The sequence below is a fragment of the Colossoma macropomum genome, unplaced genomic scaffold (genome assembly GCF_904425465.1).
Source record: "Colossoma macropomum unplaced genomic scaffold, Colossoma_macropomum, whole genome shotgun sequence".
Taxonomy (NCBI): domain Eukaryota; kingdom Metazoa; phylum Chordata; class Actinopteri; order Characiformes; family Serrasalmidae; genus Colossoma; species Colossoma macropomum.
In genome coordinates, this window is record NW_023495633.1 from 128,035 (window position 1) to 152,521 (window position 24,487).

The following is a 24,487-nucleotide window of genomic DNA, read 5'->3' on the forward strand; positions in this document are numbered from 1 at the left end:
AATGTGGAGAGCATTCATCATCCCAAACCAAAGAACAGAGCAACATAAATATAAAGCGTCAAAACAACAAAAAGCAGATACATCTTTAGCTCTGTCTGTTAAAGGCCCTTGACAATAACTTTTGAGTAGATCAAACCTGGAGACTATCTTAGCCTGTCCTATTCTGTCAATACAGTCCTCCAGTCCCAGTAAAGGAAAACCATCAGTTTTCATGACACCATTCACTTTTTTTCTAATCAATCTAAGCAATTCCTCCTTAACATAAGCCCATTTATTAGTATGGATCCTTTAAGGATGCTGCTTAATTGGAACTGCCATGCCTGTATCCACATCATGGGTTACTAGAGAGGCATGTCCTGAAATGTCCTTAAACAAAGTTTCATAGTTGGTCACTAAGCTCACTACATCCTCAATTTACTCTAAAGTGGGCTAGGGTTTCCCACATCTTCTCTAGTGCTTGGGAAATCATCGCTGACTCAGCTGCATTTACTTTATCCTCACTCTATTATTCTTGATGACCAGTAACTACACATCCCACAGAAAAGACAGACTTTCTATCACAGAATGGCTTCAATAGGTTCACATGTGCCTACGATCAGCCTTCTTGCAAGACAGTAACAGTACCACAAGAAATAAATTCTTTATATTCATCTGACATTGTAGCAGAAGTAAACTTAGACTTCACCACTGATTCAGCTGCAACAAGATCTTCAGGCTTACAACCCTCCTTTTTTAAGATGAATTATTTATTGAGGAAAGTACAGGGAGAAAACATGATATACCATATGTTTTTTTTCCTTTTTTTAAACCTCCCCACATCCCATTTATACACAAAAACCAAACGTATATAAACAAATACAGGCTTATGTGATCATAAGGAATTAACAGTCATTAAACTCCTATATCCGCCTTCCCCCTCCTTACCCTCCCCATGGCGGCCCATACACACCCCAACCCTGGATCTCTCTATCTCTCTCTCTCTCAAAGGGGAAGAAAAAAAACAATTATGCTGCAATCTCTCTTTACTTACACTGTACGCCACATCCCATGCCCGAAGAGTCTTGAGGCTGCATGCATTCGGGCTACAGAACCCTCCATCAGGACAATTTAGAGGAAAGTGTTGGCCCACTGCCGCCAAGTCAAAGAACGCGGAGGTTGCCACCTCAAAGCCAGCATTTTCTTGGCAGTGGTGAGATCAGCCTATAGAATATGTCTCTGTTGCAGAGACAACTTCAAAGAGGAGTCGTCATTAAGTATAAACAAAGCCGGTGAATGTGGGACACTAATTTCAAGCAGGTTACTCAAGGTTAGGGATACTTGCTTCCAGAAACTGACAACATCAGGACAATCTCAATACATATGCATACATGATCCCAAGTCGTTGAGTGGGCATTAGCCACAGTTAGGGGATGTAATGATTTTCATAGGGTGATGCCTACTGGGGGTCAGATACATCCTGTGAATGAATTTGTAATGTATTAAATGATCAGAATTTTTAGATGTACTATACAAACTTTCAATACTGTGCTCCAACAGATCTCTGTTATTTACAGGAGATAAATCCCTACGGCATATAACATCTACCGGTAGTGGTCTACAAAGTTTAGAAACAAATTTCTGTGGGGCTAATAATTTATGAAAAGGGTGTGTGGGGAGCGCTGTTCCCCATTGGCCACTATTTGCCGGCATTGCAGATCTTCACTGCAAGTATTAAAAAAAAGAAGATCCAGGCAAGCCATATGTGAGCTTGTAAATCATTGAAGGGTCACCACTGTCATTATACAGATCTTTTAAAACATTAATTCCCCTGTTCCTCCACTGTGGGAATGAAAAAGGTATATTGCCAAGTAAGGAATGAAAAATGACTGAATGTTGGTGAGTGGTTGTGCCATTTAAGATCTGCGCTCACGTTTTATCTCAGTACAGTAGGTTGTAAGTAGACATAAAATTACATGAGTTAATGACTGAAGTTTCTCTCAGTTGCCACTTGGTGGAGCAAGAGATCACAGAAGAGTAAAAAATTAACACGAGGGAGTACATCCATTTTCATGATCAATATACAAGCTCAAATTCAATATGGGAGATCACCAGATCACTTTCAATATGGCTAAAAATTAAGCTTGTATATAATCTATTCTAGAAAAACTCTGATGTCCTGCTCAGTAAAAAGTGTACTGTTTAGCTGTAGGATTGATAGTGCGGTATAGGTCTACTAAACTGAGTGCCGACAGAAAATTTTGAAAATCTTCTCATGCACGGGTGGGTGTGGAGTGTTGTACAGATTTAACCAATGTTGAACTTACAAAGGAATTCATATCAGCTACCACTAATGAGCCCCTATTTTTGGTGTCCAATAATGCAGATGTGGCCATATAGTAATGCTTACTTGAGAAATGATAGATAGATAGATAGATAGATAGATAGAAAGGCAGACAGACAGACAGACAGTTCTTAAGCGAGATTCTTGTCTAAAGGCAATATCCATGTGTTGTCTGCTCAGGAGATCCAAGCATGCTGTATTTTTTGTCTGGTCATTCAGCCCATTTTACATTCCAGCTGATGTATTCATGCTGACTAACAATAGCTAACATAAGTTGCAGTACAGTCGAGATCAGAAGAGTAAAAATGAAATATACATTAGACAGTGCAGCGATACAACCATAATATGAACTTACGAGTACCAAGAGAGATCCATCCCATCCCAAAAGCCCACGCTGTCATAACCCAAACACTCTCCAAAGAATGGGAGAGAACATAAAACCCACCCATACATACAAAAACACAGTAACTCCCACAACAAAAACCATCATGGCTGGACCATTTGCTAATTCAAACAGCGTACAACTCAATTAGAGAGTCATTGCAGTGCTGAAGACGTGTTACATTCCCCCGTGCTAGTCTCGCAGGATAGAGGAGAAAAGTACGAAAGTACAGATGGAGACGGCTATCCACTTCTGCCACACAATTCTTGCTTTTTTCCATATAGTCCAAACACTGTGAAATATCGTCTTGCATGGCAAACATCTCTCCACGGAATTCAGCAACTTGAGCATTCACCAGGGCTTGTGGCTTGTTTGTTAGCTGCGCCACCACATTCTCCACGAGTGTAGGGACAGACTTGAGAGCTTTGGCAACTGCAAGCTTAACTAGCTCAACAAGCTCCACATAGTCGGCTGAGCAAGTAGTTGTCGGCTATTTACTAGCCACCTTTCTTGAGCTCACCGCCATCACGATGTGCAAAAAGCTTTTAAAAAACAAAAAAAAATGGAAACTTAAAATGGAGCATGAGGTATGAAAAAATATTTCACTTTGGTCTACAGATCAGCGCAGGAAAATTTCTACGTGCCTCGCAGCGGTCACGTGACCTCTCTACTACCCTCCTTTTTTATTTAGAACTGGACAACCTTATTTTATATGTCTATAGTGATACAAAAACTCAATACGAGATGGATACATGGTCAGCCCTCCTCAAGACAGTGGACTTAAATGTTGGCAACCCTGATGTGGGCTCAGCCCCAGCAGGAGGGTCCATGGTGCTCTCTACCTGATAACTTCCCTTTCCAATATCTATATTTATGAGTTAACTTATAAGAATCAGCCATCATGGCTGCCTTCTTTACCTTTTGCACCCTTTAGTCATTAAGCTGAATTTATAGACTTTTAGGACACCAGGCATGCCTTATCAACTTGAGCTGATGTAAATCCTGAAATGTATATACTTCATAGGATGCTAGCCACCTATCAAATCGCACTTTATGCTGCTTTTTCTGTTACCACCACCCATCGGTGAGCTCCCACACCACCAATCAGTCCACATATCACCCTGGTTACTGCGAAGAGATCTAAGCCTCTGAAGATAAGCCTCTGGCACCATCTCATATGCTAAAACTGCTTTTCTCACTGATTTATACTCCCTCGACTGGTTAACAGCTAGTGCAGCATACGCTCACTAATACTCTCTGAAACAGGCCATTTTTCTTCTGGCAGTTGTTTAGTTATCTCAACAGAATCAAAAACAAGCCTATCACCCTCACTGAATTTAGGCATTAACTTTAAACTACTATTAAAATTAAAACACGTCACGCTTCTGCTGCTGCTGACTAGTTGTAGCTTTAAGTTAGGGATGGGTGGTACAATGATAATATGGTATATGGTGTACCGCGGTATGCAAATATGATGATATTTAAAATGTTTATTATTTAAAACTGATGATGATGTGTTAAATTTCTATTCCACGTCTGAACGGATAAACAAATAAATTCCACCCCATTTATATTTTAGAGGGTTTACTGATTAGTGGTGTGGGAGCTCACCGATGGGTGGCGGTAACAGAAAAAGCCAGGAAAAACCTCAGAAAAACTAAGCAGGATAGCAGTGCAGCCATGGCAAAGAGCTGCATGTATCAGAACTGCACATTTTCTGCACACACCACAAAACACATTTCAGCTTTCACTCCAACACCAGTCACTCGACTTTGTGCTATCCTCTAAATGGACATTTTTTTTTTTTTAGCACCAGTTAGCTACAACCATGCTGTGCTGTGGCACATTTGGCCTGCTAACTAAGCTTTCTCCCAAATGCCACAGAAGAGGTTTAATTTCAGCATACTGTCACTACACTTTTGCTCTTTCAAACATTTTTTTCTTCTAAATCTGTCTCAATAGAGCACCAATTTTTTTTTTAAATGAAACCTGTACTGTGATGGGTGGCACTGTTTGGGTCTGTAGCCTGCTTACTAAGCAAACGTTAAGGTAGCCTACCAGGCTACAGATCCAAATATCACAAAAGAGGTTTAATTTAGCATTTCTGTCCCAGCAGCTGTCCCATCATCAACTTAACTCTCTCAGACTTTAATCATTATTTTTAAATCATCTTTTGTCAGTGCTTTAGTTAGTCAGAATGAAACGTTCTGTGGTGGGCAGAGCTTTAAGCATGCTAGCGAAGTGAACGTTAACTGTTTAACATTTATCAATTGTTCGATGGATGGTTTTATTATTTTTTTTTAAACACAAATAACATCATATACCACAGTGAAATGTCAGGAAGTTATGAAAGTATTAAAAAATAGCTTGACTCATAAACAAACAGGAACACATCAAATGCAGCGTAATCACTATGCTAACAAACCAGCCAAGTCCTACTACCTAGGTCCACTACAAGCAATTGATGAACATTTAGCCAAATCAAAGTTATAAACAAACTACTCTGGTAGCAAATTGGAAGTACACCCAAATGGCGACTCCTTATACTACCCAAGGAAAAAACAAGCTAGCACAAACACAGCTCCTGAACTGAACCACCTCTGGCAACTGGTACACCACAGCCACCGACCAAACTCTGCTCAGGTACCTGCTAACACTGCCAGTACACACACTTAACTCTGCCAAAGCACACATTCACCTACTCTATCGCACAGCACACATTACCACTGGAAATAAAATATTAACTAACATTACGCTACTATAAAATTACCGTTGTTAGCAGTTTATGACTAATTATAGTTTTATTCTAGCAATATCATTTATATGATATACAAGATATACTCAAGCAAAGCTCTTCACCTAAGCGCTAGCAGGTAACGTGCTTATCAGTATGCACACAGCTACAGTGAATGAGTATCACCACAAGAAAACCAGCTTACCTCCCCTAACCCAAGCACTGTCCCTCAAGGACGAAGAAGCCAAGTCGGTCATTAAAGTTTAGCAGTTTAAAATGGAGAGCTCCTATGCAAATCAAAGAAATCCAACAAAGGATGACGGATGTCGGCTTCCACATTTGCGTTCAGTGCCATCACAAACTTTCCACCACACTCACTCCTACGTGACTTCTGAGGCTGTATTACAGACTTAACTCTGAAATCTCATCTTATCTAACTTCAGTTAGGATTGAATTTAGGGATTTTAAGATTAGAGAACAGTATTGCAGAAACATTCTAACTAGACAAAATGTCCAAATTTCAGTAATAATAAAAGAAGCAATAATGTTATGGTGGGCTAAAGCGCTTGGGAAATGGAAACTAAAACCGGGGAGTGGCAACGCTCTGATAAACAGCAAGCAAGCATTTAAGTGTGAATGGGCGAATGAGTTAATCCAATTTTTGGTGTGGTTTGACAATGGCTCCTCTATAGCTCCATTGTGTCTGTCTCCTACACAGATTAACACACCTGCACAACAATGCCATGGGCCAGCCACAGCCTCACCTTCTTCCACCACTGCCATTCACACCTTTGACCATCTGCAACCACTGTCTGAAATGAACTCCTCTCACCTACCCGCACAACTGGAATGTCCAGTGATGGTACATTCACTGCTGATCAAGCGAAGAAGAAACTGAAAAAACTCAAGCAGAGCAAAGCAGCGGTACCTGATGGCATTGAACCTAGGGTGCTGAAACTGTGTGTGGAGCAACTGCGTGGAATTGTTCAGTACATCTAATCTGAGCTGCAGCCTGAAGAGAGTCCCAGTTATGTGGAAAACATTTTGCATGGTTCCTGTCCCCAAGAAAAGGCAACCAATAGAACTGAATGACTATGGACCTGTTGCACTAACATCCCACTTAATGAAAGGCTGATGCTAGCTCATCTGAGACCTCTAGCCAGAACAGCTCACGACTCTCTGCAGTTTGCATATCAGCATGGCATTGACATGGATGATGTTATCTAGAGAGTTATCTACCTGCTGGACAGAACATATTCTCACCTGGACACATCAGGCAGCACTGTGAGGATCACGTTCTTTGATTTCTCCAGTGCATTCAACACCATACAGCCTCTGCTGTTAGGGGAGAAGCTACAGCTGATGCAGGTGGATGAATCTATTATTTCATGGATAATGGACTATCTGACTGGATGACCTCAGTATGTGCAACTGCAGGGATATGTCTCAGACAAGGCTGTGTGCAGTGTTGGGGCACCCCAGGGGACTGTATTAGCCCTAATCCTGTTCAACTTGTACCTCTGACCTCAGGTATCATGTCATGTGCAAAAATTCTCGAATGACATGGCCATTGTGGGGTGCATGAGGAATGGACAGGAGGACGAATACAGGAAGCTGGTGAAGGACTTTGTTGCCTGGTGTAAGCTGAACCAAATGCAAGTAAGCATCAGTAAGACTAAGGAAATGGTGCTGGACTTTCCAAACCTGTCTTGTCACCAGTTACCATTGATGAAGCAGATGTGGAGGTGGTGGGGACTTACAAGTATCTGAGTGTGCACTTGGACAACAAATTAGACTGGAACTGTAATACTAACACTGTGTACAAGAAAGTCAAAGCCACCTGTACTTCCTGAGGAGGCTGAGGTCTTTTGGTGTGTGCACAAAGCTCCTATTGACATTTTACCAGTCTGCTGTAGCCAGTGCTTTATTCTACAGAGATGTGTGCTGGGGCAGCAGCATTAACATATGTGCCCTGAACAAATTAAACAAACTTGTTAGGAAGGCTGGCTCTGTTGCTGGAGTCAAGACTGTTTGGAGGCTGTGGCAGAACAAAGGACTCTCAACAAGCAGTTAGCCATCTTGGATGATACCTCACACCCATTGCATACTATACTGGATAAACAGAGAAGCACAATCAGTGGCAGACTGCTACAGCTGCGCTGTGTTAAAAAGCACAGTGTAAGATCTTTCTTACCCACTGCTATAAGGCTCTACAATGAGTCTCCTTACTGCAGAGACAGTACTGATCTCCTGCTGTCTGTACTGTGCTGAACCACATCACTATATCTCCTCTCTTGTTAATACACACTACAATATATCATAACCTGCTACTGTAATGACACTTTCACTATGCACTATAGACTGTAAACACTGCCTTTCATAGTTATACTTATATTCATTGTGTTGTAATTACCTCATACCACTTAGTGCAATACCTGCTCTCACATAAATACAACACAGTCTTATGTAAAAATGCAACAGATGTACTTTTTATAGTTTACTTTAATTTAGGTCTATTTTTTCTATTTCTGTCTAATTTATGTCTGTTTTTATTCCTATTTTATTTCTGCCTAAAATATGTAACTTTATACCATAACACTAAAATTTACCTTCGGGATCCATCCATCTATCCAAGGGGAAACTCAATATTCTTAATCTCCACTATACTGCACTTTAGTTTTGTTTTGACTTTTTTCCCCCATCAGTAATGGTAGCTGTAACTTACATATTTAACATTATTTTGATTATGTGTTTATTTTTCAGCTGTGCAGGCATCGTTGGCTGCTTGGTAACAGATGAGACAGTTGATTATCAACTTCAATTGGAGTAGTTTAGGAGTTCCAAACTTGAGATAAGAAAAGATGCTGTAAGATAAGATAAAATTTCTAAATTAAGATAAGATTTGCTTCTGTAATAAGAATGTGTGAAAAATCTTATTTCGACTTGTCAGATGTTAACCTAAGACAAAAAGAAATGACTTTTTACGGCCCCTATTGCTTTCATACCTCCAAAAGTACCAGAAGACAAGTTAGTGCCCCCCAGTGGATGAACTGTCTAATTGACAGCACATTGTCTAAGTGAGCCTTGCTCATCCTACCATCAGTCAAAACATCAATTATGCAATTCGCTTTTCAGAAGATATCTTAGGAGAAGATTAAAAACAGGATAATCAACTTGCACAAGGAAGGGGAAAGTGGAAGGAAAATAACTAAAGAAAAAAAAAAACATTCCAGTTTCTAAAACTGGAATTCAAAAAATGATTAAAAGACAGAGCAATTGGGACTTCTGACAACTGTGCACGACCTGGTGGACCACAAAAACCACCACCACCAGAGAATTTCATGTTCATCAGTAGCTTTTATCTTTGAGAGATAGGAGAAAATCAATCTTGAAGATTGAAACAATTTACAGGTGTTTCTGTCAAACCTTCCACTGTCAGAGGACAACTCAGTACTATGGGTCTGAAAGAATGCGTAGCTGTCAATAAGCCGTGACAAATAAAAAGACCCCAGAGTTCAGACCACAAAATTACTGAATGTGTTTGGGATTAAATGTTGATGGTGTGGAAAAAGATTCCTTTAAAGCTAGTCTCCCAAAAAGAATGGCAGCTGTAATAAAGGCAAAACATGGACACATTAGCTACTGAATAAAATTAATATTATATTTAGTTGTACTTAGTTGTATTTAGCTGCTTTTATTATATTCAGCTGAGTAATTTTCTGTTGTTTTATGGAGTTTTTCCTGATGCTGAAAAATGAATAATGGCCATTTTGACAGCAAATCTAATAAATTAAGGGTGGTGTCTGCTTTTGCAGGGTACTGTGCATATCATGAAAATGCAACAGAAAATTTCATTTACTTCACTGTCCCAGTACTTAGCTTCTCACTCTAAATTCAATACATGTTATCTGGTCTTACCAAGTGGTCCAACAGGTTTTCTTCTGAATTGTCCTTGGCGATCAGCCTCTTCTATGGCTGCTATGAATGCTGGCATTTGCTCACCAAAACGGCGGAGTCCACCTTGTCTACTTCCCTCCATAGCAGCCAGTTCACGCTGTTTTTTGTCAATAGCATGCTGCAAGTCATGCTCCTCTCGTCTATAAATGGGTGGGACATAGAGAGAGCAAGAAGAGGCAGAGAAAAAGAGAGTGAAAGAGAAACCAGATCCAAGCACACAAACTCCAATGAACTTGAAATTACAGGAGCTTCGAAAGGCGCTTAACTGTTTCAGTCAAAAACACAAGCAAATTTACAATAGGCTTTTGCTCCCAATCCCTTTTCGCATTGACACAAAGACAGCCATGCAGAAAAGTACCTCATCCCCACTATGAAGTATAGTGGTAGATCTGTGATGTTGTGGGGCAGTTTTTCTTTCAAAGGCCCAAGACAACTTGTTTAAATACATGGTATCATGGACTCAGCAAACATCAGCAGACATCAAGTAAAAACCGGACTGCCTCAGCTAGGAAGCTTAAACTGGGCCATGGTTGGAAAATCCAACAGGACAATGATCCAAAGCACACCTCAAAAATCAACACAAAACTGGTTCACTGACCAAAGAAACATGGAGAGTCCATAAGTGTAGACCTCAGAATCTGAAGGATCTGGAGAGATTCTGTATGAAGGAATGGTCTCTGATCCCTTGTCATGTCTCCAGTCTTATTAAACATTACAGGAGAAGTTTCCTAAAATGTTGTCTTTGCAAAAGGAGGCTGCACAAAGTATGAAATGAAGAGGTGCCAACAATTGTGTCACACACAGAGTTGAGAAAAATATTTATTTCGTGAAAAGATTTGAGATATTATTTAAGATTTGAACTTCAAACAAAGGTTAGATTTTTATTAGTATTTTGAATGAAAGATCAAAAGGATAAGCAGTAAAAATGTTTTGCCCCCGTTTACCAGGAGTACCAATATTTGTGCAGGGCATGGTATATAAAGAATCAGATCAGTTTCCGTTTTCCTCAGAGCACATTAAATAGTTCTTAGTCACATTAACAGCAGCTCAATTAGATGTGCTGAATGTCAATGGAGGTAGCACAGCTTAACCCTCACCCTCTTCAACTGGTACCCATCATGTGGCCAACACGTGGGTCATTGAATGGTCTTGCAACATTTCATTTTGTTTTTCCTCGAAAGATTTAGTATGGCACTGGCAATGACTATCCAACCAGTTCTTCAGGTCATTATCATTTTGGTAATACCCAAAAGCACAAATGTTTCCTATGTAAATCTGTGGTGCAGAACCAAAGCAAAAAAATTCAGGATTTTTGTTTTCTTTGAAAATATCTTGAAAAACAAATGTGTGTTTATACTGACCTCATCTTACTGAGCTTGTCTTTGGCACTAGTGCAGGCCTGCTGAAACTGACCAACCTGCTGAACCAACGTGGACTCCTGGAAAGTCAGAGCATCCAACTCAGCCTGAATCTGATTTATCTGTTTCATACGGGTCTGACAGTCCACTGCATTCAACTGAGTAATACTGAGGAGAGAAATATATACATCAGTCAAATAGTGTGGCATGGCAAAATTTAGTTCTGATGTTCACTTTTAGTGTGCGTACCTGTATTTCAGTTCATTGATGCGCTTGATGAGTTGCTCTTTGTCTCTTTCCAAATCTCTTACATTAGTCTTTTGTCTATGAAAGCAAGCCTAAACGAATGAGTACACAATGTTTCAGGGTATTTAAGCAAGTCATAATATATTTGCATTTCACTTTATCTTCTATATCTTTCACTTAAAGACATAACCACCAACTTTTAATATTTCTACAGTATTTTGAGAGACTTGTAAAACAAAACATGTACTCAACGTGGATTCATGACTACTCATTTTTACTAGTTGACTTATGCAAAAAGTAGTTGACTAGTCACCATCCTGAACTAAATATAGTGTTCCAGATTTGTTTAGTAGAGTTTGTTTCTGTTGCACACACCTGTTACACACCACAAAAATACTGGTTTCTGGATGACCATTTTGCATGTCAGTCAAATACTTAAAACAGAAACAATCTGGCTCATGAGACTGTATTTCGGTGACTATTTGTTATCCTAGTGAAACATTGTGCCTTAGGTAACACAGAGAAAAATGGGTAATTAAAGTATACTAGCAGAACAAACTGTTATTAGTCTGTGGTCTCAAACCTTCAGCATTAATTTTAAAAACATCATACTGTTAGAGGTCATAAAGTTACAGAATATTTTAGGGTTAAGAATTAGGTTATCAGTCTTATAAAAGGGATCAAAGGCAGACACCTAACAGCATAGCTGGGGCAGTGAATTAACAGTCTTAAATTTAAGTATGCTTTTCAGACAGAATCATAAAAACGTCCAGTTACATAAATAATTCATTAATAGGTTTTAAAGTTTTGGATGATCATTTCTGTCCTACTGTCCAATGTGCATGAAAAAGTACATTAAATAGTACTCTTGTCTAAGCTGTCTTTGAGTGTGACACTGTAATTAAAAACACGTTGAAGCACACCTGAGTCTATTTGTTCGTTTAATCCATCCATCCATCCATCCATCCATCCATTGGAAAAATATCCATATTTACACACAGTGCCATTAAAATGTTCTTTACATAGTACAACAAGGTCTCTCAACATATTTAGCATCATCAATATGTTACAATATCAGGGCTAATTTGTCATCATACTGTACCTCTGCTGTTCGGAAGGCTTTGTTACACTCTTGTGCTTTGTTCCGAAGTTGACCACACTCGGGTTGCAGCTTTTGGACACGCTCAGTGACACATTCCAACTGATCGTGAAACTGTTTATACCTTCGTTCTGCTTCTGCTACTTTTCCCTGCACAGAAGGGATGAAAACTCTTTTGTGAACAGACTATCCTTTAAGAATCTGCTCCTAGGCTAAAAACAAACTCCAGACTTTTTCTCTTTCATCTGTAGTAGGAAGCAAAATCACCTTCCACTCTTCTACCTTCTGGTCATATTTAATGGTAGATTTCTCTTCCTCTGCAATTCTCTCTCTCATGTGCTTAACTTCCTGCTCCATTTCAGCCACCTAATGCACACATTAGAGAGAGACATATATCTTCTGCACTAATGTGTTGTACACTTATGTCTTGTTCACAAACAGTACAAATAGTAAAAAAAACAAAAAAAAAAACAAATACAAAATAAATAATGAAAATTAACAATAAAAATGAATCTAGCAAATTTCAATTAATAAAAATACAAACAAACAAAAAAAACATGTTTGTTCAGAGACATATACACATATACACTATAGACTACACTCAGACTTGGTGACTTAAGTTGGCATCTTAAGCTCAAAAGTTACATCAGCAGATATACAGGAAAGGTTCCCCACATTGAGAAAACTTGTGCTTAGCAGGTGCTTGAGTTTCTAGGCAGCACATTCAGATTACTAAAATGAACTGCCTGTAAACCCCCCAAAAAAACGCTATATATATATATATACACACACAATTCCCATTTGAATCACTCATTCCACGCTGGTTACACAATGCCTAAGTACAGCAGGACGAGACTCCTCACCAGTGCCCAGGCCATTTGATGTTTTAAATGGTCCAGTTTCTCCTGCATTTCATCCAGCGAGGCCAGATTCTTATACCTGTCCTCTTTGTCCTTGTATTTACGTCGTATCTCCTGCAGAGTCTGTATAGGGAAGAAAGAGAGAGGGACAGAGAGAGAAAGGGCATGTGAGAGAGACAGGGAGAGATCATGTGAGATAGTGAGAGCATTAATAGGCATGAATTGGAAAAAAGACATACTTTAGTTTTTTCACGTTAACATAAGTCATAAGTCATAATTAATTTTTACACGATTGCTCTTTATCCCCTAGATGGAAACAGGTTGTGTGTGTTACTGTGCCTTTAAGACTGATGTATGTAAATGACTTCTGTTCTGATTGAATGTCCTGTATTGTGCCTCATTCGTAAAGCACCCAGAGGTGAAACAGTGCACAGAACTTCAATGTGAAAGACGGAGCTAAGGTGCTGTAGACTGAATACGTGTATATCTGAACGAGTTGGTTCTAGTGACATCACAGAAACAATGAATGGTCTTTGCATGGTGAAAGCCTTCTTTAGATTGATGGAGAATGTGTTGTATGTGCTTCTACATTCTACATGCATATAGCATCAAAAAGTGTTTCAGCATGCAAAGGTTCTATATAAAACACAAGATTCTAAATAAATCATTGCCTGTCCTAAAGAACGCTTGATAAACCATTTTAAGTGTGTAGCTTAGTTTCCACATATAGTTCCATAGGACAGTATGGATTAACAATGTTTGACAATGTTTACGACATTCCTTTATGTCAAAAAAAGAAGCCAGGACAAAGCAGGTTCATAAAGAGGCAGCATTCCTACAGTAGCCTTGACAGCTATTTAATATCAGGAGCCTAAGGGGAATTGTGTACCTAGTAAGCTAGTGGCCTATTAACAGGGTGTAATAGGGTTATGGAGATGACGAGAAGATCTGGGTTTTCTATTTTCTGCTCCTTTCTTGCTCCTTGCTCGATCAACAAAACCCCACTCCATATGATTCATGCTAATGATAATCATTTTATGTCTCGATTGTATGGACAAGACACTACACACTTTATGTCATTAATTATATAATTTTTGTCCATTATTAAATGAGAAACTAATTAAACATTCTGTGTAGCAAAGGCTTTTTTCAGAAGGTATGGGCTTAAAGTGATGGCCCAATCCTAAGCTAGAAAACCGCTGAGGGTAAACAAATGCACATGCTTTTAACATCATCATTATTGCACAGCAAAACGGATGACACGGCGCTAACTCTGTTGAACTTTGCTGTGATCAGTAAGAATTTCCAGTATGTAGGCCTGCTGAACAGCTCCGCAGAACAGCCACTGTGTATGAATGGCCATTGTATGTGAACTGTAGCATAGACTTTCTGAAAAGCCTCTTATCGCTCTGAGCAAAATAACGTCACTCCATTCCCACTCTGCACCGCTCTCATACTTTGGTCACAACATGGTGCCATATATATATATATATATATATATATATATATATATATGAGCCAAACCATGCAGCAGTGTTAAAAACTGGGGGACAATTTAGTGTCTTACAGCATCATGGTCTTGCCCAAGCAGCTTACCCAAAGGAGGAGGCACACTAAAGAACACTAATGCAGTAAGCATGCTGGTGTCCAGGCTAGGCTAAAAGCTAATCCTTTCAGATTGGCTGTACCCTCTCTATTTTTAGCCAGTGTTAGCTCACTCTACCACAAAATAGTCCTGCTCAAGATCAGAGTGAACCTTCAAGAGATAAGGGAATGCTGCATTTTAATTCTGATGAAACATGGCTTCAAGACAACAATCCTGACTCAACAGTTCAACTAGATAGGATAACTTGCTTGTGTGTGAACAGAAACCTACTATCTGGCAAAACCAGGTGAAGAAGATTGTGTGTTTATGTGAACAAATCATTCCGAGCCACTGCTGTCTAATGAAGGTAAAGTGTTACCTTCATTATCTACCTAAAGGACTACATGAAATTTTCATAATCAGTGTTTACATCATTCCAAGTAGGGAGCTAAGGATACGCTGGGGGTACTCTATGATGCCCACTGTAGAACACTACAGAACAAATCCCTTAAGAGTTTGGATTGTGGGCGACTTCAACCACATAAATCTGAGTGTCCACAATAGTTTCCATACCAATAAGGGGCGGGGGGATACACTGGATCATGTTTACACCAACACAAACAGAGCATACACTCTTCATCTTGGTCTCTCTGATCATATCTCTGCACTGCTCATCCTCACATACCAAGCACTGTTTAACTGAGAGCAGTTGCTGAAGGACTGTTTCAGTTGAACTGACTGGAACATGTTTAAGGATGCAGCTACACATGAGTATAAACAGACTTGGAGGAATATGCCTTGTGTGTCACTTGCTACATAAGCAAGTGTGTGGATGGTGTATACACTAAAACTGTCACTACACAGCCCAATCAGAAGACCTGGCTCAATGATGAAGTCCGTTCCCTGCTCAAAGCCTGCGATGTTGCATTCATGTCAGGTGACATAGTGGCACTGAGGGCACCTAGGCACAGTCTCAACGTTAGCACCAAGAAAGCCAATGTGCCTATGCATTAAAAATAGATGAAGACAACTAATGATCCTAGGCGTACGTGGCAGCAAGTTTTACAGACTGCTAACAGGCTAATCCAGTAATATTACAAGTTAAGCTTCATGTAAATTGTTTACTGAATGATACAGTTCACTGTAAAATACAAAGTAAAAAAAAAATTATTACCTATTCACCTGTGACAAGCTTCAAATGCCAGTGCGTAGGTAAGAGCAGTGTAGTATTAATCCTGTAAAACTGAAGCTAACATAACATAGGAAAAGCTATTGGGTTTTGTGGTAGAATTTAGCATTGTGTCAGTGGACAAACAAATACTATTTATAAAAGAAGAGACTTCCACATTAAGCACTGTTCATGATATACACACCGATCAGGCATAACATTATGACCACCTCCTTGTTTTTCAACGCCCATTGTTCATTTTATCAGCTCCATTTACTATATAGGTGCACTTTGTAGTTCTTCAATTACATACTATTGTCCATCTGTTTCTCTGCATAATTTGTTAGCCTACTTTAACCCTGTTCTTCAGTGGTTGAGACCCCCATGGACCCTCACAGAACAGGTACTATTTGGGTGGTGGATCATTCTGAGCACTGCAGTAACACTGACGTGGTGGTGGTGTGTTAGTGTGTGTTGTGCTGGTACGAGTGGATCAGACACAGCAGTGCTGCTGGAGTTTTTAAACACTGTGTCCACTCACTGTCCACTCTATTAGACACTCATACCTTGTCAGTCCACCTTGTAGATGTAAAGTCAGAGACGATAGCTTGTCTGCTGCTGCACAGTTTGTGTTGGTCATCCTCTAGTCCTTAATCAGTGGTCACAGAACGCTGCCCACAGGACTCTGCCCACAGGACGCTGCCGGCTGGCTATTTTTGGTTGGTGGACTATTCTCAGTCCAGCAGTGACACTGAGGTGTTTAAAAACTCCAGCAGCACGGCTGTGTCAGATCCGCTCAGACAAGCACGACAGACACAGTCACCACAACCACCACATCAGTGTTACTGCAGTGCTGAGAATGATCCACCACCCAAATAGTACCTGCTCTGTGAGGGTCCATGGGGGTCCTGACCACTGAAGAACAGGGTAAAAGGAGGCTAACGAAGTATGCAGAGAAACAGATGGACTATTGTCTGTAATTGTAGAACTACAAAGTGCACCTATATAGTAAGTGGAGCTGATAAAACTGTCAATGAGCGTAGAAACAAGGAGGTGTTCATAATGTTAAGCCTGATCTGTGTATACAGCGAGAGCTGCTCAAAGTGCTTTTCAGACAGTTGATAAAGCTTAACAGCAACAGCAGAAACTGAGCATTAATTTAAAATGATAGAGGACATTGACACAAATCAAATTAAAAAGATAAATGCCAAAGACATGTAGAACTCTAAACACTTAAAGAGATACATTTTCAAATGTTTCTTAAAAGTGTGCATTGAGCTTGACTGTCTGATTAAAAAGGTTGAACTGAGTTCCACAGTTTAAAGGCATAATAACTGATAGAAACCTCTCCATGTTTCCTATATTTTTTCGGAATGTATGTCTGCACTACCGCGGAGTAAAACAGTTAGAATGAATAAAGTCATTCAGGATCACATGAACAACACACAAATTCTCATAGGCCTGATTCACACATACCGCGTCTGCATGGTGTGAGCGGCACGTAAAGTCTTGCTTTCACACAAGCCGCACGTCCCAGATGCCACACTGGAACGCAGCAGTGTTTAGAGAATAGACATGGGGCATATTTTTTTCGCGCATCACGCAGGTAAATACACTGAAATAAGCCATGAAAATCAGTGAAAATTAAACAGAAGACCGTATAACAGCTTAAATTGTGTGATTTTATGTAATTCATGACGAAATACTAGTTAAATATTCAGTGCTGTAAAGAGATTTCCCGGGTGGTCTACCAGGCTTGAAACTTCTGCCTAAGTCAGAATGCTGTTGACGATAAACAAATATACCGTGTACATTTATAAATTATACTTCTACAGAGCAGAGTCACTTGTGAGACCATTTGTTTGTTTGGAAACAGGAATGTCTGTATAACTTTTTCGCTGCTCCACCCCACAGCACAAACGCTGTATGTATGAAACACCAGCGTGTTCCAACTGTGCCGCTCACGCTGCCCATCACTCATGCCACGCAGAGGCAGCATGTGTGAACCAGGCATCAGAGGGATGTCGGAGCCTTCAGACAGCCACAGCTGCCCAGCAAAACACCAAAAATAACCGCTCTGTGGTTTCATTCCTGCTTCTGTTTACTGGGAATAAATGGCATTTGGTGAAGTTACTTCACAGCGAGCCTGATGACCATGACTGCCGTGTAATTTCAGCAGAGCATAATGTATTTGTGATTAGACTGTGTCGGATATTGGATGTGCGCGGGACTGCGTGGGCAGGAGCAGGACAAATCTTTTCAGTTGAGGGTGGGAGCAGGAGAAATTATTCTGATTTTTTGCAAGAGCGGAATGAAATCTCGCAGGAGCGGGGCTGAAAAACCAGTCCCATGCAAACCTCTGCTGTCATGCAACTGTGTTAAATATAGCCACATGTAAATGAAACCTGAAACTTTATTATGCAAAGACTTGTCAGGTTCAGGACTTGTCAGATTCTCCGTACCAAAGATGAAAGGGACCACCCAGATTTATCAGAGAAAGATGCAAAAGCCAACATCAGTGCCCACAGCTGCGGTGACCTGCATATGTGTGAAGGTACCACTGATGAAGAGGCATAAACTGGGATTATAGAGAGACATAGGCTGCCATCAAGATGATGTCTTTTCCCAGGAAGTCCATAATTATTTCAGCAAGACAATGCCAGACCTCATTCTGCATGTGCTACAGTGTGGCTTCGTAGATACAGAGTGTGTGCTTAACTGGCCTGCCTGCAGTCCAGATCTATCAACAACAACAACAACAACAACAACAACAACAACAACAACAACATTTATTTGTATAGCGCTTTTTACAACTAGTGTTGTCTCAAAGCAGCTTTACAGAAAAGCAGTTTATGGAAGGATCAAAAGAAAAAAAATAATAATAAAAAAAGAAGTCCATGTATAAACGTAAGGAACTGAATCTGGGTCCAAGCCCCCCATGAGCAAGCCAGAGGCGACAGTGGCAAGGAAAAACTCCCTTGGAGTAAGAGGAAGAAACCTCAAGAGGAACCCTGGCTCAAGGGAGGAACCCATCCTCCTCTGGTTGACCCCAGATGAAGAGAGAATGACATAGCTAATAAGATTTTATGACAACATACAACAAAGAAGCTTAGTGCTTGAACATCTTTCAGAAATCTTCTGATTAATCCAGGAGGAAGTAATGTAAAGTTAGAACCATCTCATAGGTTCTCTGTCAAAGTGAGAGATCACCTATTAAAATTGTATGGCGCTTCATGCAGGGGCGAATCAGACAATTATGACACTGGACTGTTGAAGAATCCTCAGCTCCCAAATGATTAAAAAGTATAATTAAAAGGAAAGATGATGTAACACAGTGGTAAAGATTTTTCTGAAGCGTGTTTCAGGTATCAAATTCTAAATTTGTTTATATTCACCAAATACAATTACGTTTGGCAGTGAAAACATTGGATGTATATGGATATAGTTTTGCATATTTGTCAGTTAAATAAAGGTTGAAAAGAATTACATGTCCCAACTTCTCCAGAAATGGGGTTTGCCTTGAAATGATTGTTCTAATATTTAACAGTGAAAACACTACCACTTGGATAAAATGTCATATTTGGAAATGGAAATTTTAAAATGTATAATATAAAGCATATGTAACTGGTGTACAGTTATCAAAAAAAAAAAAAAATTGAACTTAAGATTAACAGCATGTTTCAGTGTTGCAATGTATCTGAGCACAGCACTTCTCTCAGGAATCAGTGAGGGCACTGGTGATAGACTTTTAATACTGGTATGAAACAGAATACTCCAACATTGGTATGATGGCACAGACAACACATGGCACAGTTGATCAATACCAACATATGAACACTGATTTATTGGGCTTTCTCAGCTTCAGCTATAGATCAAAAATAGTGTTACAATGTCAAAAAAAAATACTACATTATCTATTTGGAAAACGAAATCATACATAATGGCTCAAGAAAACAGTACATTCCCAAAAATGTAATAAGGTATTTCAAGTGATCACCCTGAAAATGTAATAAATCCCCAATAATGTCATCAAGTATTATATTATTGATAAGAACTGTATTACATTATTGGTCAAGACCCTGTATTACCTTATTAGGCAAAGTATTACATTATTAGGTTTTATAACATCTTTGACCAAGTGTACAATTTTATTACATTTATGAGTGTTATTACATTATTGGAAAATTACTGCAATATGAAGAGCCATAACAAGCTTCTCCGCGTCACTTTAAGACAGAAAAGGCAAAACTAAAATATTTCTTAAATGATAAGAAACTACTTTAGACACATAAAACAAAGCTCACAGTCTACGACTACACCCAGGTTTCATACTTCAGGTTTGGTATACAAAGCTAAAGAACATAGCTTCTCATAAAGCATTTTAGTATCATAAAGAGATTTAGTATCAAGGATCAGTATTTATGGTTTTTCGTAATTGAGTTTTAAAACAGTTTATAGCCACTGAGAAACATCTGACACACAACTGGTAAGATTGTCAACAGAGTCTTGATTATCAGAAGGAATGGAAATGTATAATTGTGTGTCATCAGAACAGCTATGAAACTTGACATCACCTAGTGGTAACACACACAAACAAAAAAGACCCTAAATTTTGGGACCCCACAACAAGATATTCTAAAACTGCCTGGGAGGCCTACCCAGTATTTAAGATGCAAGTGGATTAGAATCTTGTGATCAACAGCATCAAAGGCTGCGCTAAGAACCAATAAGACCAAAATAGAAGGATTTTGTGCATCAGTGCTAAGCTTGAGTTCACTGACAACACAAATCAACGTTTTCTCAGTTAGAACAAAAACCTGATTAAACTTTTCAAGCCTTTTAACTTGGTATTAGATATGCATTTAGTTGTCTAAATACAACTTTTTCTAAGACCTTAGTTAAAAAAAAAAGGCTATAAACTACACTTATTACGTACGGAAAAAAGCACCTGCTAACAGAGAACCGTTTACAATACTTAAGGTATCATTTGAAACACAATCAAAAGCCAGGGTCAACATCACAGACGAACTTAATTTTTTTTTTTTTTTACAGTTGTACGCTTCTGATGACTATATACAGAGAAAGATGTCATTACTACTTTTGGTGGTTGGTGGAACTTTTCAGCAGGCTTAGCTATGCTGTTTTATCAAGCGTTTTTTTTTTTTAAATGAATTGCAAACTCTACAAATTTAGAAGATAAATCACCATGCGACACACTAGCAGAAGACTTAAGAGTTAGTCAGTCTATCCTTTACGACAGTTTCTCTTAAGCTGGCAAATTTTCTCATTTATCCACTGACTTTTATGAGTTTATGAGCAAGTTTTTCTTCTATTTGCCTAGTGCAAGGATGTCAAGTCTTTCCTTTAATCTAGCATTTAGGTCAGAGACCAGATGATTACATGAGGGAGTCAGAGCTGTTTTGATGGACTATTACAGAAGGTTTTAAGCTACTTCTACTGTGTTACTGTCTGATAGGTTATTAATATGAGAATTGGGCATTGAGTTGTTCACTGTATCATAGGACAACTTTCTGCTAGTCATCTTCTAATAGTCAAGTTCTGGAAGATACACTGTCAAACGGCCATAATCATGCATTGAACATATCAGTCATTTGATCAAGCCGTGATGTCTCACATTGCAGTGGTGGACAGTAACAAAGTACATGTTCTTGGTTATTGTACTCAAGTACTTTTTTCAAGTATCTGTACTTCAATACATTTGAGACTTTTACTTCCATTTCCTACTGTGAACTGGGTGAGAACCGTATTCCCTGAAATACTTGAAAGAATATGATGTGCTTTCAGAATTAAGCAAACCACTATCTAACAATTGTCCAGTCATAACTTAGCTGCAACTGTAATTAGACCTGTGCACCTCTCACCAGCTTTTAGAATTTAGAAATTTATTTTAAAAGGTCCCTTTTATCCATATCCCTTGCCTCTAGTCAAAAATCTTCATAGCAGATACTTACCTCTTCATGTTTCTCAAGTGTATTTTGGGTCACAGTTTTCGTTTTCATAATGTAGCTGTAATCTTCTTTCATCTGCTCCAGCTGAGTTGCCTTCATAAAGAACTGCAGAAGGAACAAAGTAATGATTACTCGCACTCACTATACACAAGTTATCATAAGTCAACTAACTTGGGTAGATTATGTGTTGATTAACAACCTGCCATGCAGTTGTCAACTTGTCTTGAGTAAATCTAAGCATGAGGTGCTGGAACCCTATTGTAATTGTTACAATTTTTCTTCCCTTAAGATGAATTGTGGAGACCAAACCATAAATTGTACAGATATAGAACTTGGTCAACAGACAGTAGTTCCTCCCAATACTCAGCTCAGTCTGATCAGCAGATGGTGGCACTATGGTAAAGCGTTAAACGTTTCTGGTCCATGTCTAATGTCCTGTATTTCACACAGAAAAAATCCTTTTATCTCTTGATTAGCAGTCTTATGGACTACAAAAGTCACCAAGAACCATATAGATATGTCCTCTTGATTTTGAGGTCATTTGCATAGTTTGCAAAATTGGGCAAATTTTAAGAGTGAACTGTCCCTGGGTTTTTGTCTGACCCGCATACATTTGGTGTCAAAAGAATCCCAAGACACTGAACTTTAATAATTCTCAAAAAAACTTTTGGAATTTCAACACGACATCATGTTTAGGCCCCGCCAAACAAATTGGGTTGGAGCTTACATTTCATAGGTCACACATTTAAAGCTCTAACACAGAAATGCTTTGACTGTAGAAGTAATCTTCAAGCTTTGGTGCAGCTGCATGGCTAGGTGATACTATAACACAATAAAATGTTATGAATCAAAGGTTGTCTGTCTAATATGGAATTTTGCATGCTGCTACTGTGTGCATCCTGGTTTAGGTTCTATGTGGCTGACATCGCATTTGTTAAAAACATGTCCACCATCAACCAATTAGATTCTAGCAGGTATTTGACAGCCTTAGAATTGGCCAATCACCACGAAACTTGACGTGTGTCTCCAAGAACGGACTCTCTAGTACCCAAGAAGGTACTGTCACTGGGGGCACTACTGATGTTTCAAAAACATAAAAAAAAGTAAATGTCATATGTTAAACTTATGTGGATGAATTGGGATCAAATAATGCACAGCTGCAAACCTGTCAACTTTGTCAACAAATGCTCATTTACTATTCCTACAATTTGCATCTGATCATCTCAAAACTTTGAAACAAAACTATGAGACCGCAAGAAAATAATTATCAAAAAAGACCTTTTTCCCCCCCATGGTGCTGCTACATGTGATTCAATCCATGAGGGTCAAGTTTTTACAACATTATTATAAATGTTCAAAACAGCACTTTAACGACAAGAATAAATTGCCCAATTGAAACCAAACTTGGCATACCTGCCTAATGCCTAATGTTTAAATAGGGTGCAAAGATCAATGGACATATGTTACTAACGGGTACTTAGAGTCAAGTCCTGAATTTTAATTTTATCTGCTAGCATGTTCACTTTTGACTATCATATACTTGAGTATGTTTAATTTTTTAATATTTACACCAATACATTTTTGGCTCTATAGTTTCACTTTTAGAAGTGTGATGCACCTTAAAGTCAACGTGAACTGGAAATCAGAATGCATTTTTCTTCACTTTACATGATGTATTTCTGAGTGAAACAGGCTACTCAGGCAGGAAATAATTATGGGCGGGATGTGATTTTTTCTAGCCTTTTAGCATCCGCCTTGCTCTCGCTTTCTTACACTTCCACTGCAAAAAAAAGATTTCAGGAAAAAAAGAAGTCAGGTTAAATAAATCTGAGTATGAGTGTGCATGTCATTTCATCATTAGCTGACCCATCTCACAGTCTCCCAATTTCGCAGCTTGGCAGAAAACTAGAAAGCAGCACAAACGCTGTCAGAAATTTGAATTACCTCACTCCTGCTAAAATGAACATGTGTTTTCAGTGTAAATGAGCTGAAATAACTCACAACTGATTATTTTATAACCGGTTAAAATATTGAAAATGAGAGTGTAAGGTGAGGAGAAGTAAGGACTTGTGAAAATTATTAATTATGGAAATTATACCAGTTATGTGTGCGCAACTGAACATCTGTGTCACATTAAAGCACCTTAATTCACTAATTAAAAGGGGAATTTCCCTGCCATGGGACGAATAAACGATTATCTTATCTGGATATCTTCGGATCTACAGTGTAATACATGCATATAGTGTACATCACCCTTCACTACCCTTCTATGATTATCTTAACCTCCCTTTCACACCCTGACTCATTTTCTTCTCTCTTCCTGCAAAGAGTTACAGATACTTTCCTTTCTTCATTCTCCTCTTCAATTAACCTTCTGTGCCCTCTCTCCTTTAGACTAGCAAAATTTTCCCCACCTGCCCACTGGCTGACAGGTGTCTGGCACGGAGAGAACCAAAAATGGCTGAGAGAAGGCAGTTAAAATCCCAAATTGAGGATCATCAGCATTCAAGACTGCAAGGGCAGTACCCATAGTAAAGAAGCCCACATTTAACACCACCAACATCAGCAGCTATAAACCGGTATCACTCTTTTATTTCCTCTCAAAAATTCTTGAATGTCTATTATCAACTGTCTTTCCTTCTCACTCAGCTTCAAACCAGCACACACTATTGAAATGGCCCTCACCAACAATGGAATCACTGGCTCTGCATGGAAGTGGTCCGAGTTCTATATGGAGGGACACCCTCATCAGCTAACTTGAACAGGGTCCATATCTGCTCCATGTCAGCTTGTCTGACCGGTGTGCCAC

The 24,487-nt window shown here is 39.2% G+C and overlaps 1 protein-coding gene across 2 annotated transcripts in view; it reads right to left on the reverse strand.

Annotated features, from left to right (window-relative positions):
* The window catches only part of si:dkey-119f1.1 (uncharacterized protein LOC557127 homolog), a 175,144-nt gene that overhangs the window by 110,825 nt on the left and 39,832 nt on the right, over positions 1-24,487 (reverse strand). For both annotated transcript variants that reach the window (XM_036563109.1, XM_036563108.1), the window contains exons 8-14: positions 21,682-21,783; positions 12,960-13,079; positions 12,364-12,462; positions 12,100-12,246; positions 11,001-11,089; positions 10,755-10,919; positions 9,355-9,533 (exon numbers count right to left, since the gene is read on the reverse strand). In XM_036563109.1, coding sequence (XP_036419002.1) covers positions 9,355-9,533; positions 10,755-10,919; positions 11,001-11,089; positions 12,100-12,246; positions 12,364-12,462; positions 12,960-13,079; positions 21,682-21,783 — 901 coding nt within the window. The remainder of the gene's footprint in view (positions 1-9,354; positions 9,534-10,754; positions 10,920-11,000; positions 11,090-12,099; positions 12,247-12,363; positions 12,463-12,959; positions 13,080-21,681; positions 21,784-24,487) is intronic.